Source organism: Liolophura sinensis, chromosome 12, assembly GCF_032854445.1.
Source record: "Liolophura sinensis isolate JHLJ2023 chromosome 12, CUHK_Ljap_v2, whole genome shotgun sequence".
In the NCBI taxonomy this organism is placed as follows: domain Eukaryota; kingdom Metazoa; phylum Mollusca; class Polyplacophora; order Chitonida; family Chitonidae; genus Liolophura; species Liolophura sinensis.
The window spans coordinates 22,616,420-22,635,338 of NC_088306.1; the positions used below are offsets into that span (position 1 = coordinate 22,616,420).

The following is an 18,919-nucleotide window of genomic DNA, read 5'->3' on the forward strand; positions in this document are numbered from 1 at the left end:
AAAGAAATTGAATAAATAAATTAAGGAAAAAAAAAAAAAACAAAATTATATGATAGCAACAAGTTTTAAGATTTATTTATTTGTTTGTTTATTTTATTGAATATTTTACTTATATGAAAATTGATGGTGTTCAGTTTTATGGTTGGATGAAAACGCAATGTCCTGTGTAAACCATCGACCTTTGGCAAGTTACTGACAAACTTTTCCATATGTGCACACCACATTGGTGGCAGACGAATGTTCACCAAGGAATATGAGACTCTACTAATGGCCAGAAGTATGCATGTGCATGTGATGAGAATTAGGGAGGAAAATTTACATTAATAAATATTTGTAATTCCAGAAATTCTCCATATTTGAATGTCTTCTTTTCTATAATCTGATGAGACATTAGATTAACCATGTGACCCAAAGTACAAACGTGTACCTTATCATAAATGCCACAGCACCTTCTTTATTACACAAACTTGTATTGACCCTAGCACTTTTGATGATTTTTTATTTCTTAGCCTCTAAAATCAAAATCTGTCGCTCTATTCAGCTTTACCATTTGTACGAAAAAATGTTAAACCATATACACATAAGCGAAACTAGGATAACTGGAGACACATGTTATACAGATTTTAAAATCACAGGATGTACGACTTCCAAGACAGACTCCTACGCCCCCTCCCCAGTTCGACACCTTCTGCTAAATACATGTGAATTGTGCTATAAACTGTCAAGTAGTTTCAATGAAACATACTGTATCTGTTAACAATTAAGAGTTTTTACCATGTTCATTCCACTTTTGACTCTGCAGTCCAGACTTTGGGAGTGAAGAGGAATGATTGGTCGGCTCAACCAAAGTAGAATCTGATTGGTCGCTTGGATTATCGACACAAGAATTGTTCCGGTTCACTAGGGATAGGGAGTGCTGCAATGGCTGCCTATTAAGCCTGGATGCAGCTGCTTCGGGTTTCACTGGTCGATGTAACACTTTCGAATTCCGCTGTTGTTGTGCTGAATTGTTATTCACACTTTCACAAGAGTTATTTCCCTTGGACACTGTTAAATCACTTGACTGATTCCTCGATAAAGTGCTTCGAAAGCTATTTGCTATTTCTTGATCAAAGCTGTCATGCTCGTAGTTGAGGATATCGTCCAATAAATTATCTGGGCTAGTGGCCGTCAAGCCGCTGTCCGGACTCCGTGAAAATGTTTCCTCAGCATACTCTGAAGCTGACAAGGATTTGTGTTTAACGTTGCCATTTGAAATCTTTCCATTGGCACTGTGATAACTCCCTGTAGACATGTTCCGAGGTTTGGATTTCCTTGAAGCAAGCTTTCGTAAATTGTCAGAGCCCGACAAAATCTCCACATTCATTAAAGGGTCACTGTTTACCTTGTCCACTAGACTAAAACTGGTGTCCAACAAAGGAGAGTTAGACAAAGAGGAAGAACTCCCGCCTGACTTTTCTAACACGGATATCAAGGCATCCTTCGCTGATGTCATAGAATCATCCATTGCAGATTCTGCCAAACAATGAAAGTACATACATAATTTAATTTATTAGGTACATGCGAATACAAAGTTCAAGTCCTTCCACTAATAACAATATTGCACTCACTACCCATCTGCCTACACACACACACACCAGGTATTGTCATTACGCATATTTTCTTGAAAGATACTGACTCCCCCCCACACACCCCACCCCCACCCCCACCTTTGCTGGAGTTTTATACATGACTTATAACATCACTTTGGTCAGGCCATCCAGGAGTCACCTTGTATCAAGAGTGTCTATACTGACATATATATAATGCTGCCTCAGTAAAACACCATGCTGCGGACACCATTTACCTTTATGCCGCCCACTAAGCCAGGATTGTTGATGTCAAAGTTTTACGTATGATTTAACTTAGTCTTGAAGCCATTCAGCTATCTCAATACAGTTCTTTCAAAGTGAGGCTAGTGGTCAATACACCCACATTTAGTCTTGTTGACACAACTTAGTATGGGAAATCTCAGAGATCAATGGTTCAAATTCCCAACTGCATGGTAAGCCCCATCAAACATAACACGCACTGACCTATATTATAAGGTAGAACATGTTCCACTGATGGTCCCAGGATGCTCTCTGATTTGGGAGAGGTGAAGGGTGGGGCCAATGCCCAGACATCCTGACTTGAACCTTTCCGCCGCCCCATGTCGGCCAATGAGGAGAGCTGGTTGATGGGCAGAGAAGCACTTCGGATGTGCGAGACTCTCTTGTGGCGTGTTATCTGAAATGAACAAGAACAAACCATGTAGGCATATAACGTGTCAGAGTCAATACAGACGATGGAAATAGTTAACTGGTTTCTATCTGTAATGCTTTTCATTAAACTTCATCAAACTCATTTTTGAAACATTTTCAAAACAAACACAAACCAATTGTATAACACAGACAAACTTAATCAAATTCAATCTAAACACACACATGTACATGTATAACAGAGACAAAATTACACAAATTCAATCTAAACACATACATCTACATGTATATACAATTGGGTTCCTTAAGCCCCCACTGAATTTTGATAAAATCATATTTATATAAATGTATCAAGTTTACACTTCTCTCAAGAACATGTCATTCTTTGAGAAACAAGTCAAGCATGCGTAAGAGAGACAAAATTGACAGAATTCAATCTGAATACATATGTATCAATAACAGGGTCCCTCAAGCTCCCATTGAAGTTTGATGAAGTTCAATTTTACATGTTTATTTCACACTTCACACAAGAGTGTCACTCAATATGTACAATATGTACGATGTACATGTACGAATGTATAATCAAGTAGATTCGCTGATAACACATGTACGAGTGTATAATCAAGTAGATTCACTGATAACACATGTACGAGTGTGTAATCAAGTAGATTCACTGATAACACATGTACGAGTGTGTAATCAAGTAGATTCCCTGATAACACATGTACGAGTGTATAATCAAGTAGATTCCCTGATAACACATGTACGAGTGTATAATCAAGTAGATTCACTGATAACGCATGTACGAGTGTGTAATCAAGTAGATTCGCTGATAACACATGTACGAGTGTATAATCAAGTAGATTCACTGATAACACATGTACGAGTGTATAATCAAGTAGATTCGCTGATAACGCATGTACGAGTGTATAATCAAGTAGATTCACTGATAACACATGTACGAGTGTATAATCGAGTAGATTCACTGATAACACATGTACGAGTGTGTAATCAAGTAGATTCATTGCTAACACATGTACGAGTGTGTAATCAAGTAGATTCACTGATAACACATGTACGAGTGTGTAATCAAGTAGATTCATTGACAACACATGTACGAGTGTGTAATCAAGTAGATTCATTGATAACACATGTACGAGTTAATAATCGAGTAGATTCACTGATAACACATGTACGAGTGTATAATCAAGTAGATTCACTGATAACACATGTATGAGTGTATAATCAAGTAGATTCCCTGATAACACATGTACGAGTGTATAATCAAGTAGATTCACTAACTTTCAAGTAATACACTAGTAGTTGACAGCTCTGAAAAAAAAGAAAGCTTGATGCAAAAATAAAATGCTGAAATACTGAGTTAGACTACCTGCATATCAAGTATATGATTGAAGTAAAAGAAAGCTAAAATATGAAGTAAGGTTCATCATACAGACAACCGAAAAATATGAGTAAAAATATTTTCAATTATTTTTTTGGAGTCATGAAAGGCATTCAAATATTTGAAAACTATGGTGGGCTTTATAAACCATACAGACCTTTTCTAGAAACTCCTCATGTTCACCAGATATAAGGAATTTTTTGGGAACATTATTTCAGTAATCTTCCACTTGTGGGTAAAAATAGTTATTTCAACATTGAGTGTCATGATAAGAGTTGGATAATCTTCCTGTGACATCAGAGCTCCTAACCTTTGATAGAAGGGCCCATAAAGCCCATCTTAGAGGTCAAATGTTTAAGTGCCTTTAACTCTTTCCACAAAACTCTAAACAAATAAAAGGAAGTATATTTATGTGCAGTTTTAAGCAATCTACTTATTGATTCTTACTTCCATTTCTAGAGGCCTTTTCCTTTAAAGTCTCACGGGTCCAGAGAGGACAAAACACCACTTGTGATATATGACACCTGGACAATCTCCAGATTTATTTGATTGGTGTTTTTTATGCAGTACTCAAGAATATTTGACATATACGATGGCGGCCAGCATTATGGTGGGAGGTAACCAGGCAGAGCCAGGTGGAAACCCACGACCAACCACAGGTTGATGGAAGACCTTCCCACTTACAGCTGGAGAGGAAGCCAGCATGAGCTGGACTTGAACTCACAGTGACAGCATTGGTGAGAGGCTCCTGGGTCATTACACTATGTTAGCGCGCTAACCAAATGAGCCACAGAGGCCTGGACAACCTCCAGAAAATCATATCCTACCATACAGTTACACCTGTTACCCTAGGTATAAATCCTAGAAGTAATCCTCTAGTGGGCTACAAAAAAAAGAAAAAAAACATCAAAACAAAGATGGCTCACCAACCAAATCACTCCACACTGTACACTACACATAATTCCAATTAACACAATATGCACAATAATTAGCACGATCATTTTGAGTCAACATCCTGCGGTGTTTATTAATCTTATCTCAGACTGACATCTGATCCTAAACACAGGCTTTTTTAATCTTCCAAGCATGATGCTCACTAGGCTAAAGATGCCACCAGTCAGTACCATGGTTAACCATGCTCAGCATTTGTACATGTTACAGGGCTACTTTTTTTCTCAGCTTTCACCCTACTATCTCTAAGGTCAATGATATTTACCTGCACTATTATAACATGGTCTGATTCACACAAACATCCACAGGTGAACGACCGTGACCAAAAGTACATTTTCACCTGCCCTTAAGCTTACATACTGTCTAAAACTTTTAATGAACCTTTACGAACCGGTACTTGCTCTTAATTTCTATCTACACAAATATGTGCATGTACCATTCAAATCTACACATTACACGTTCCTTGTTTTAACAGTTCAAGGAAAAAGAACAACAATAAAATGTCCGCAGGCACTTTTGCTATGGAGCTCTAGTGCCTTTAGGGTTACAATGTCAAAACTTCAGCTCAGTTTTAAATTGATTTATGATCAGCATCTAACTCTACTGAATTTTTTTATATTCCTTAGGACACACACACAAATAAAAAACATTGTAACTGCAACATTTTTTTTACAGGTAAGTATTACATGTTACTGTGCCACATGTACTTTAATGAAAAGAAAAAGGAATACATGATTGGGTTTTGACAGTCAAGTTAAAATAAATACCTCTCAAAGCATGAATATGTACATTATGCATACTACTTAAACGGCCTTGAGGTTAACTTGCTACCACAGCCCGATGACCCAGGAGCCTCCCTCAAATGCGATCAGTGTGAGTTCAAGCCCAGCTCAGGCAGGCTTCCTCTCCAGTCATACATGAGGAGGGCCTGCGAATAGTTGCGGGTATCCCCAGGGTTCTACTTTGTTTTCTCGCACTACAATGCTACATGTAGCTGTTACCATATACAAGTAAGTGAAATATTCTTGAGAACTGCATAAAACACCAGTCCAATCAAAAATTCATTTTACTCAAAGAACATACATGACTTGACCATAAGAATTAGTGGAGAAACAGTTTGACTAAAAATTAAAGTTTTTACCAAACTTACCTAGCAGTCTACAGGACTCATGGATCTCAAAACGGATCAAATGGTACCTATATACAGTGTGTCACTATTCATGTATCATCTAAATACTAAAGAGATGACCAGTGATAGCCACAGATCACCCTCACTGATGACATCTGCTCTACCCTAAAAAAACTACATGTATGATGCACGGTAAGTGGTCAAGAACAGTGGGTCAGATGAGATGTACCACAGATATAACACATGTTTTGTGGTACTGAAATACATGTAGCTGGGGTTGGAGATGAGCAGTACTGATGCTATCTTTATCATCCTAGATACATGTTAATATAATTATCTGGTCAGTAGTTTATGTGCGGTATAATCGGTCAATTCAGACCACAAATTCATGTGCATGTGATACACAGAATGACAAAGGGAAGGTCAGAGCCAGATGACCAGTGTCGATGGCAAACAAAAAAGGCCCATTATTATGGAACTCATACTGCATGTCAATGTGAAGGGATGGTTTGTAATATCTACCTATACATATACTTGCTCTACAATACATCCTATTCGGCTCAATTTCCTACACCTGAAATCTTATAATCTTTTCAAACATGGCTAATGCATGTACATCTATCCTATCACATAAAATAAATCCTTAATGCATAATTTACCTGACCTAAACATCTGCCTAAATGAGTCCACTTTTAAGATGCAAATAAATCACTACTTTTTTGTGTGTGAAACTGTCAGTTTTTCCTGTAGGATATCACCCTACCTTCCACACAAATCTCAAAACATTTTACTGGCAAAGTCAGTAAATTACATGTAGTGATAGGTATTAAAAATTTTAAGTCATTTAAAATGCCCATTTTTCCTGATTCTGAGAGTTCTGTTGAGTTTACAAAGGTGTTTTGAGGTTTGCTTTGACCATGGGATGATATTCTGCTGGAAAAATGTAAGTGTCAGCATCAAAAGTAGTATTTTGTAACATTTACTAGCCTCTAAAAAGTGGAGGATAATTTTAAGCCATTTACAGCAGACATCTACTTCACAGGAGAAGAAAAAATTTAAATATTAATCAAATACCATTGAAAAGAGTATGCATTTCCTCACGGATGCATGCCATAAAAAAATTCTAATATGTACCTCAAGTTGATAAAATAATATAATAATAAAGTCAGAACCAACATTTGCTGCGGGCGACCCCATTTTCCCTAGGAACTAGTCCTGAAGTCTTCTGTGTTAGGAGGAGTAATGCTGCTTCACTAATGTGCCATGCTACTGTATGACCACACAAGAACAAACACCTGCATGAGACTTATCTGCCTTTAATACATTTTCCACTTACAGCCTGATACAATCTTCACAAGTCAATACCCGAGATTCCATATCAATTCACCAAATCTTAATACTGAAACATATAAATCTAAATGTATGTGTGAAACACAAGTGAATACAGGTATAAAATATCACTACAGTAAGTGACTCAAATATCACTACAGTAAGTGACTCAAATATCACTATATTAAGTGACACAAATATCACTATAGTAAGTGACTCAAATATCACTACAGTAAGTGACTCAAATATCACTACAGTAAGTGACTCAAATATCACTACAGTAAGTGACTCAAATATCACTATAGTAAGTGACTCAAATATCACTACAGTAAGTGACTCAAATATCACTACAGTAAGTGACTCAAATATCACTACAGTATACACAAATCCATACGCTGCAAAACTGTTACATGTACATGCATATGTACATGTATACACAACAATATTCCTGTCTATACATGTATGGTTAGTAAGTGGCTGACCCTGCACACTACACACATGTATGTCTGCGCATGGAATAATTACGTTTAATCATGTAGTACATGGTGCAACTGACAAAAATATTCAAGAGCAAAGTCTGAGCGATAAAAAATCTTTACCTATTCAAATGTGGCTCAAGTACCATAAGCGAGGGTTATATTTATACTGAGGGCCTCTGTGACCGAGCATGCTCGCCCAGCGCAATGACCCAAAGGGGCTTCTCACCAATGTGGTCAATGTGAGTTCAAGTCCAGCTCATGCTGGCTTCCACTCCGATTGTGCACGAGAAAAATTGCCAGCAACCTGTAGACGGTCATGTTTTTGCCCTGGTATGAGATACCACCATAATGCTGGACACTATCATATAAGTGAAACACTCTCGAGTATGGTGTATAACACCACTCAAATAAATAAATAGATAAATAAACAAATTTATTCTGGTCCCTTTAATTTTCTCATCCTTTGATTAAATAAGCATTTATACTCGTATTTAATGTTAATCGTCACATTACACAAAATAAAGTTCACTAATATATAAAGATAAATTTAAGGATACTGACACAGCTATAAAGATTGGTAAAACACATTTATGAACACATACATAGTGTGTCTATCCATTTTTCTGACAATTCACACATTCCAGTATTAAAATTATACAATATATACAATTATTCTGCATTTTCACATACAAAGCTTAACACACGAGAGTCATACATGTTGATACTGTATTAGCACCATTCATTAACATATTACCAGTTTCCTCCCACCATAATGCTGGCCGCTGTCGTATAAGTGAAATATTCTGGAGGATGGCGTAAAACACCATCAAAAAAAATAAATTAACAGATTACCTGTTCATAGTATACCTGAGATTTTTGTAACGCTGGGAAAAGTACGTGACCTTGCTAAGAGGTTGAATACGGGTTGGCCAGCATACCAGTACATTGTGTAACTTCATGCACCCAGGCAAACTTCCTAATCCTTCACCAAGACACACATACAGCAAAACACGTTAGGACAAATCCAACCCCTTATATTACATACACCACAATTTGTCAACAAGATTTACTCTCACACTGTGACGTACTGTGACCTAAACATGCCACTCATCCGACCAAGTGTCAATTAGCTCAGGAAGTAGATTACCCATATGCAGGTATGAACATGTGAGATCAGGTGAGGTGTTCAGCTCAGGTAAACATGTTGAAATCATAACTGACCTACCTCAACAGTAATCTAGCTTATCCGCTCCATGCTAATAACAACCTTCCTTTACCCTGGACTAATCCACATGCCTGCACGCCTGAACTAAACACCAGACTAGCTACAGTTAACAACTTATGACTTGTCTGATTGGCTGATGACTAGTGCTTTGATTTAAACTGTGTCGGGTCAGCTAATCCTGCTTAATGAATGAACAACAACCCAAGGACGTCTGACATTTCTCAGAGCATGTATACATATATATGGGCTTCGTAGTAATAAATTACATGCATACACAATAGCTAGTTCTTAGATAAAAGCATATCTATACAAACTTGTAAAACCTGCTGAAAGTACATAGGTTGCAAGGAGAAGTCACTGCATTCCTAGTTTCATTTTTCTTTTTATAACTACACTGTACATGCAGGTGTAAAATTCTGTCCCTGACTACCTTAGTAATTATGCCTGACTCCGAGAGTTCTGTTGATCTTAGAAAGGTATGCTGAGGTTTGTTTGCAACGTTCATGTCAAACAATACCTACCGCACCTACAACTAATACTTGTGACCAAGCTCTAAAAACGCACCACTTGGGTGGAATTTTTAGGAGCAATCCATAGGCACAAATTAGGGAATTAGATAGAGGTCAAGTTCTATCAATATCCCATAATAAGGACAGGTAGCCTAGGGCATTAGGTGCCTGTTAAATGAGGCGTGTCCTTGTACACATCAAAGGTTAGCTTAATCTGACCACAGAAGTCCATGTATCCACTCAAGCTTTACTCAGGCTGTCTGGAAGGCAATATGAATAACTCAACCAAAGAATACATGTAATTACATTTATACTGGATGAAATATTCAAAGTAAGAATACCTGATTTAATACAAAGTCACATTTAATCATGACCAACACTATTTATTATAATCATACTTGGAATAATTCAGAATTACACAAAATCAAAACAGCACTATCACTTTCCGCTTTTTCCATCATGATATTAGAAAGATTTCAGGCAAACTGCAATATTTGACCTCTTCAAAAAATGCTGCCACTCATTCATTATATACAATGCCTTTACGGATTTCTCATTGAACTTGGCTGGATGAATCACAAAACGTTTAATAAATACACTCGTCATCAAAACTTAGTTCACAATCACATGCCCTTTCGTATCATACCACAATGAAGAGTATACTATGATTTACTTGTGTCTATTTCAGCTGTGTACACAGTGGGTGCTGAATAGAGTATACTATCATTTACTTGTGTCTACTTCAGCTGTGTAATACAGTGGGTACTAAAGAGAGTATACTATCATTTACTTGTGTCTATTTCAGCTGTGTATACAGTGGGTACTGAAGAGAGTATATTATGATTTACTTGTGTCTATTTCAGCTGAACATACAATTGGCTCTGAAGACAGTATACTATGATTTACTTGTGTCTACTTCAGCTGTGTACACAGTGGGTGCTGAATAGAGTATACTATGATTTACTTGTGTCTATTTCAGCTGTGTACACAGTGGGTGCTGAATAGAGTATATTATGATTTACTTGTGTCTATTTCAGCTGTGTACACAGTGGGTGCTGAATGGAGTATACTATGATTTACTTGTGTCTATTTCAGCTGTGTACACAGTGGGTACTGAATAGAGTATACTATGATTTACTTGTGTCTATTTCAGCTGTGTATACAGTGGGTACTGAAGAGAGTATACTATGATTTACTTGTGTCTATTTCAGCTGTGTACACAGTGGGTACTGAATAGAGTATACTATGATTTACTTGTGTCTACTTCAGCTGTGTATACAGTGGGTGCTGAAGAGAGTATACTATGATTTACTTGTGTCTACTTCAGCTGTGTACACAGTGGGTGCTGAAGAGGGTATACTATGATTTACTTGTGTCTACTTCAGCTGTGTATAAAGTGGGTACTGAAGAGAGTATACTATGGTTTACTTGTGTCAATTTCAGCTGTATATACATGTATAACGGGTTCTGAAGAGAGTATACGATGATTTACTTATGTCTATTTCAGCTGTATATACCACTGGTTCTGAAAAGAGTGTACTATAATTTACTTGTGTCTATTTCAGCTGTGTATACAACTGTTTCTGAAGAGATTATACTATAATTTACTTGTGTCTTTTGCAACTGTGAATGCAGTATAGTACCCATATGACTTCATATGAGTCTGAGTCTACACCAGTTAAACTTTGGGTGTGGCTTACTGAATCAGTTTTCTCTGAATTTTTGCTCAAAGCTTATAGTTTCATGCTCTAGTTGAGGTCCGCGCTCCTACAATATTAAACTAGCCTGATCTGTATTTGTCCTGCACAGAGACTAGCTCGCTAGCTTGTGTATGGATGTTTGTATATCTGCAGATAACAGCCACATTCTCTACAAGTGTATATACAAACCCGACGCAAAAAAGCTTGAGACGCCAGAGTGGCCAAAGCGTATATGCTCGGTCCACCACAGCTGCTAGAAGAATTTCTTCTAAGTCAAGAGTATTAGGCCGTTATGCAAAATTTGCTATATGCTATCCCACATCCCCACAATCATTACGCTGTTTCCAGGCACACTGCACAGCAGTTCACCTGGAAAGTACTGAATTTCACACTGTTAAAAAACGACACACCCAAAATCCATCTATCTATGGGATACCAACACACTGGCCCCCATAATCTCAGTGTTACAATACTACAGGTACACCCAGCTCTGTTTAGATGTTATATAGCATTCAACATGTTAACAGCGCTGTCATGAACATCTGACACATCCAGTTGTTTGCCTACGTTTTCATGAACATCTGACACCTCCAGTTGTTTGCCTATGTTGTCATGAACATCTGACACCTCCAGTTGTTTGCCTACGCTGTCATGAACATCTGACACCTCCAGTTGTTTGCCTACGTTTTCATGAACATCTGACACCTCCAGTTGTTTGCCTATGTTGTCATGAACATCTGACACCTCCAGTTGTTTGCCTACGCTGTCATGAACATCTGACACCTCCAGTTGTTTGCCTACGCTGTCATTAACATCTGACACCTCTAGTTGTTTGCCTATGCTGTCCTGTCATGAACATCTGACACCTCCAGTTGTTTGCCTATGTTGTCAAGAATATCTGACACCTCAAGTTGTTTGCCCATGTGTCATGAACATCTGACACCTCCAGTTGTTTGCCTATGTGTCATGAACAACTGACACCTCCAGTTGTTTGCCTACGCTGTCATTAACATCTGGCATTCCAGTTGTTTGCCTATGCTGTCATGAACATCTGACACCTCTAGTTATTTGCCTATGCTGTCCTGTCATGAACATCTGACACCTCCAGTTGTTTGCCTATGTTGTCAAGAATATCTGACACCTCCAGTTGTTTGCCTATGCTGTCATGAACATCTGACACCTCCAGTTGTATGCCTAAGCTGTCATAATCATCTGACACCTCTAGTTGTTTGCCTATGCTGTCATGAATACCTGACATCTCCAGTTGTTTGCTTATGCTGTCATGAATATTTGACACCTCTAGTTGTTTGCCTATGCTGTCATGAACATCTGACACCTCCAGTTGTTTGCCTATGCTGTCATGAACATCTGACACCTCCAGTTGTTTGCCTATGTTGTCAAGAATATCTGACACCTCCAGTTGTTTGCCTATGCTGTCATGAACATCTGACACCTCCAGTTGTTTGCCTATGCTGTCATGGACATCTGACACCTCCAGTTGTTTGCCTATGTTGTCAAGAATATCTGACACCTCCAGTTGTTTGCCTATGCTGTCATGAACATCTGACACCTCTAGTTGTTTGCCTATGCTGTCATGAATATCTGACACCTCTAGTTGTTTGCCTATGCTGTCATGAACATCTGACACCTCCAGTTGTTTGCCTATGCTGTCATGAACATCTGACACCTCCAGTTGTTTGCCTATGTTGTCAAGAATATCTGACACCTCCAGTTGTTTGCCTATGTTGTCATGAACATCTGACACCTCTAGTTGTTTGCCTATGCTGTCATGAACATCTGACACCTCCAGTTGTTTGCCTACGCTGTCATTAACATCTGGCATTCCAGTTGTTTGCCTATGCTGTCATGAACATCTGACACCTCTAGTTATTTGCCTATGCTGTCCTGTCATGAACATCTGACACCTCCAGTTGTTTGCCTATGTTGTCAAGAATATCTGACACCTCCAGTTGTTTGCCTATGATGTCATGAACATCTGACACCTCCAGTTGTATGCCTATGTTCTCAAGAATATCTGACACCTCCAGTTGTTTGCCTAAGCTGTCATAATCATCTGACACCTCTAGTTGTTTGCCTATGTTGTCATGAATACCTGACACCTCTAGTTGTTTGCCTATGCTGTCATGAATATCTGACATCTCCAGTTGTTTGCCTATGCTGTCATGAATATTTGACACCTCCAGTTGTTTGCCTATGCTGTCATGAACATCTGACACCTCTAGTTGTTTGCCTATGCTGTCATGAACATCTGACACCTCCAGTTGTTTGCCTATGTTGTCAAGAATGTCTGACACCTCCAGTTGTTTGCCTACACTGTCATGAATATCTGACACCTCCAGTTGTTTGCCTATGCTGTCATGAATATTTGACACCTCCAGTTGTTTGCCTATGCTGTCAGGAACATCTGACACCTCCAGTTGTTTGCCTATGCTGTCATGGACATCTGACACCTCCAGTTGTTTGCCTATGTTGTCAAGAATATCTGACACCTCCAGTTGTTTGCCTATGCTGTCAGGAACATCTGACACCTCTAGTTGTTTGCCTATGCCGTCATGAACATCTCACACCTCCAGTTGTTTGCCTATGTTGTCAAGAATATCTGACACCTCCAGTTGTTTGCCTACGCTGTCATGACTATCTGACACTTCCAGTTGTTTGCCTACTCATGGTTATTCTCTCTATCTAGGCGAACCCTTACACACTGGATACAATCCAGAGGTCGTCCACAACTTGACACCACAGAGATATAAAACTTGCATGAAATTCTGCAGATAACATTCCACTTTAGCGCTGACTACTGATGAGGGTAGACATGACCATACAGGCCCGAAACGCCTACATCTTTAGCATATCTACATATATGTGAACCATATTACCTGATGTGTACATACACGTAGCCATCTTTGTACAATTACTGTACTTTTTACACACTGGACAGTGTCGAGTCTGAGTCTACCCCAGTTAAACTTTGGGCGTGGCTTACAGGATCAGTTTTCTCTGAATCATGTATATACTCTAACTTTAAAGAAATTACCACAGCACTAAGTTGTACAGCTCATAAAAGGCTTTTTTTCAATCTACACATACTTCCATCAAAACAATACTAAAATCTATAGACTGGCTCTTTCCATCAGTAAGCTGTTCCCATGAACAGGCTATTCCAATCAATATGCCTAAATTCACATGATCAATATACAGGCCCAACTTCACACCAACAGGCTATTCCAATCAATATGCCTAAATTCATATCACCAACTTCACATCACTAACTTCACAACAACAGGCTATTCCAATCAATATGTCTAAATTGACATCACCAACTTCACATCACTAACTTCACACCAACAGGCTATTCCAATCAATATGCCTAAATTCACATGATCAATATACAGGCCCAACTTCACACCAACAGGCTTTTCCAATCAATATGCCTAAATTCACATGATCAATATACAGGCCCAACTTCACACCAACAGGCTATTCCAATCAATATGCCTAAATTCACATGATCAATATACAGGCCCAACTTCACACCAACAGGCTATTCCAATCAATATGCCTAAATTCACATGATCAATATACAGGCCCAACTTCACACCAACAGGCTATTCCAATCAATATGCCTAAATTCACATCACCAACTTCACATCACTAACTTCACAACAACAGGCTATTCCAATCAATATGCCTAAATTCACATCACTGATATACAGGCCTAACTTCACAACAACAGGCTATTCCAATCAATATGTCTAAATTCACATGATCAATATACAGGCCTAACTTCACACCAACAGGCTATTCCAATCAATATGTCTAAATTCACATGATCAATATACAGGCCTAACTTCACACCAACAGGCTATTCCAATCAATATGCCTAAATTCATATCACCAACTTCACATCACTAACTTCACAACAACAGGCTATTCCAATCAATATGTCTAAATTGACATCACCAACTTCACATCACTAACTTCACACCAACAGGCTATTCCAATCAATATGCCTAAATTCACATGATCAATATACAGGCCTAACTTCACACCAACAGGCTATTCCCATCAATATGCCTAAATTCACATCACCAATATACAGGCCCAACTTCACACCAACAGTCTATTCCAATCAATATGCCCAAATTCACATGATCAATATACAGGCCCAACTTCACACCAACAGGCTATTCCAATCAATATGCCTAAATTCACATGATCAATATACAGGCCCAACTTCACACCAACAGGCTATTCCAATCAATATGCCTAAATTCACATCACTAACTTCACAACACTAACTTCACAACAACAGGCTATTCCAATCAATATGCCTAAATTCACATCACTGATATACAGGCTTAACTTCACAAGAACAGGCTATTCCAATCAATATGCCTAAATTCACATCATCAATATACAGGCCTAACTTCACACCAACAGGCTATTCCAATCAATATGTCTAAATTCACATGATCAATATACAGGCCTAACTTCACACCAACAGGCTATTCCAAACAATATGCCTAAATTCACATGATCAATATACAGGCCTAACTTCACACCAACAGGCTATTCCAATCAATATGCCTAAATTCACATCACCAACTTCACATCACTAACTTCACAACAACAGGCTATTCCAATCAATATGCCTAAATTCACATCACCAATATACAGGCCTAACTTCACAACAACAGGCTGTTCCCTTCAACCATACATGTAAGTTTTTCCCATCTATATAGGCTTTTCTGTTGTAAATGATGCCCACATGAGCCTGCTAAGAACTAATTTTAACATACTTGTAAACCGTATAATTACACGCCCTTAGGGTCTTTCAAGGGATATAATGAAAGAATTAACTTGGTCTATTGATGTAAGTTTCAATACGCCAGGTCACTGACCTCTATCTGCTGCAGGTGAATCGTGTAAATACAACAAAGCAAAGATAGCTTGAGGAACAGCATAACCTCTGATACTGTAGCTTAGTACCATAATAATAATAATAATAATAGTGATGATAGTCTGATGAATTTCCATGATGCTGAATTATTTGTTCTTCAATTTTGCCAAAACTCAAGGGGAATTCACAGCCAGTTAACACATGCCATTAAAATTATAAGTTGACTAATTTCCTAAAATCTGTACGTACATATAGTTCCACTGATAAGTTTCCTAAAAACCTGTACACAGTTCCACTGGTAAGTTTCCCAAAACCTGTACATAGTTCCACTGATAAGTTTCCTAAAAACCTGTAAATCGTTCCACTGGTAAGTTTCCCAAAACCTGTACATAGTTCCACTGATAAGTTTCCTAAAAACCTGTACATAGTTCCACAGGTAAGTTTCCCAAAACCTGTAAATCGTTCCACTGGTAAGTTTCCCAAAACCTGTACATAGTTCCACTGATAAGTTTCCTAAAAACCTGTACATAGTTCCACAGGTAAGTTTCCCAAAACCTGTACATTGTTCCACTGATAAGTTTACTAAAACCTGTACATCGTTCCACTGGTAAGTTTCCTAAAAACCTGTACATAGTTCCACTGATAAGTTTCCTAAAAACCTGTACACAGTTCCACAGGTAAGTTTCCCAAAACTTGTACATAGTTCCACTGATAAGTTTCCTAAAACCTGTACATCGTTCCACTGGTAAGTTTCCCAAAACCTCTACATGGTTCCACTGATAAGTTTCCTAAAAGGTTACATCGTTCCACTGGTAAGTTTCCTAAAAACCTGTACATAGTTCTACTGATAAGTTTCCTAAAAACCTGTACACAGTTCCACAGGTAAGTTTCCCAAAACTTGTACATAGTTCCACTGATAAGTTTCCTAAAACCTGTACATCGTTCCACTGGTAAGTTTCCCAAAACCTCTACATGGTTCCACTGATAAGTTTCCTAAAAGGTTACATCGTTCCACTGGTAAGTTTCCTAAAACATGTACATCATTCCACTGATAAGTTTCCCAAAACCTTTACATAGTTCCACTAATAAGTTTCCCAAAACCTGTACATAGTTCCACTGATAAGTTTCCCAAAACCTGTACATAGTTCCACTAATAAGTTTCCCAAAACCTGTACATAGTTCCACTGATAAGTTTCCTAAAAGGTTACATCGTTCTACTGGTAAGTTTCCTAAAACATGTACATCATTCCACTGATAAGTTTCCCAAAACCTGTACATACATGTAGTTCCACTAATAAGTTTCCCAAAACCTGTACATAGTTCCACTGATAAGTTTGAAGAGCATAGTTCACTGGAAAGATATGAGGCTTCATATTCAGGTTCAGTATTTTATTACATACTTCAGCATCATCAGGCAGGAAACTATTGAACTAAGATAAATGAGGAAAAATTGAACTCACCTAAATGAGGAAATACTGAACTCAGCTAAATGAGGAAATATTGAACTAAGGTATAAGATAAATGAGGAAATACTGAACTAAGATAAATGAGGAAATATTGAACTAAGATAAATGAGGAAATATTGAACTAAGATAATGCTCTCTCTCATTTTTCAGATTAGTACAACATGTTTAATTTTACTTGTTTGTACTTTTTTTTGTGACAAATTACTCAACATCTGTTGAGACAAAAGACCTTTAAACCTGTTCTAAATGGCTGACGTTTTCTCATATATATGTACATATTTTTCTCATGTACATTTATAAATATATATAAATATATGCATAAATACAAATGAAGACCATTTAATTGTAGTCACAGTGTGTATACACTTATTTCACAGAACAAAATGTACACATACTGTAAATATTCAACCTTTTCGCATGTTTGCACAGTGTTTATTCCAGAAAATTCTGAGGGCATTCTTCTGTGTAGACTGACAAAATTGTACTTTTTGTGAAGCCCTGAAACTGGGCAACCCAGTCAATGTGGTTTTGTCTCCATACATCATATTAAAATCATACATAAATTGCACTGAAATTTGCTCTTTCATATGTGAAAAGGTTGAGGAATTAGGGCATGAATCCAAGCAATCCTGTCAATTAATCTACTCCTTAAGCTAAGAACACATCTACATAGAAAGAAAAGACAAACCTAGTCTGATATGGTTGAACAAGAATGAGCATGGGACAGCCTCAGGAAGATGGTTCAGCTTTGTATCTCTGCTATATATACATGTACTAGACCAAGCTGCCTTCAGCATGTATCTGTGTGGTCAGAACCAGTGAGACCTCCCCTCCCCCACCTCCAGCCCCTGTTTTCTTTCCCTCCCTCAGTAATTACATGTACATTTACCTCCCTGCCCTCACTCCACCCCCCCTCCCCAAACCTTATATAAATATTCTCACTCTGACTGACAGCTTGTTGTCTGACATCAGACTACCAATGTGTTTCTAATAACTTACAAACCTATTTCTCTGGTGATATATATGAAGGCACATGTACACATTGTCCATGTTCCCAGGAAGTAAAGAACACACTACATACGAAGTCGACTTCTGGTCATGTACATGCATTTGTGATAGTTCATTAAAATCCTACCAAAATCAGGTATTTAAACTTCACGCTGCAGAATTCTGTGATTACAGACTTGGTCTAACATGTACAATATCATGAAGGCTTTACTTCACCTTTCCACTTCCAATGCACATGAACTTTGCAGAATGATGGCGATGTTATACATGCATTCTTCAGTTTAGATAGAGTAAGATAAAGTTAACACATGCTGAGTACATTTCTCTCTGTACCCATATCAAACGGTCATCGTTAAAAATTGGCTGCCTCTGAACTGATAAAAGCAAGCCAGTTTTCAGGGCTTCCAGGTCACTTAAAGCACTTATTTATTAAAATGTGGTTTTCTGAAATAAAATAAATTAACAAAAATGTTGGTAAAGTGAGAAAGAGTGGGTTTCATTGAGGGACATGTACCACACACTTTTAGGTACATGTGTGAGTTGTATCTGTCATGTACATA

The 18,919-nt window shown here is 38.0% G+C and overlaps 1 protein-coding gene across 1 annotated transcript in view; it reads right to left on the reverse strand.

Moving 5' to 3' along the window:
• The window catches only part of LOC135479804 (run domain Beclin-1-interacting and cysteine-rich domain-containing protein-like), a 42,582-nt gene that overhangs the window by 5,568 nt on the left and 18,095 nt on the right, over positions 1-18,919 (reverse strand). Inside the window, exons 5-6 of the mRNA XM_064759710.1 lie at positions 2,076-2,268; positions 775-1,515 (exon numbers count right to left, since the gene is read on the reverse strand). Coding sequence (XP_064615780.1) covers positions 775-1,515; positions 2,076-2,268 — 934 coding nt within the window. The remainder of the gene's footprint in view (positions 1-774; positions 1,516-2,075; positions 2,269-18,919) is intronic.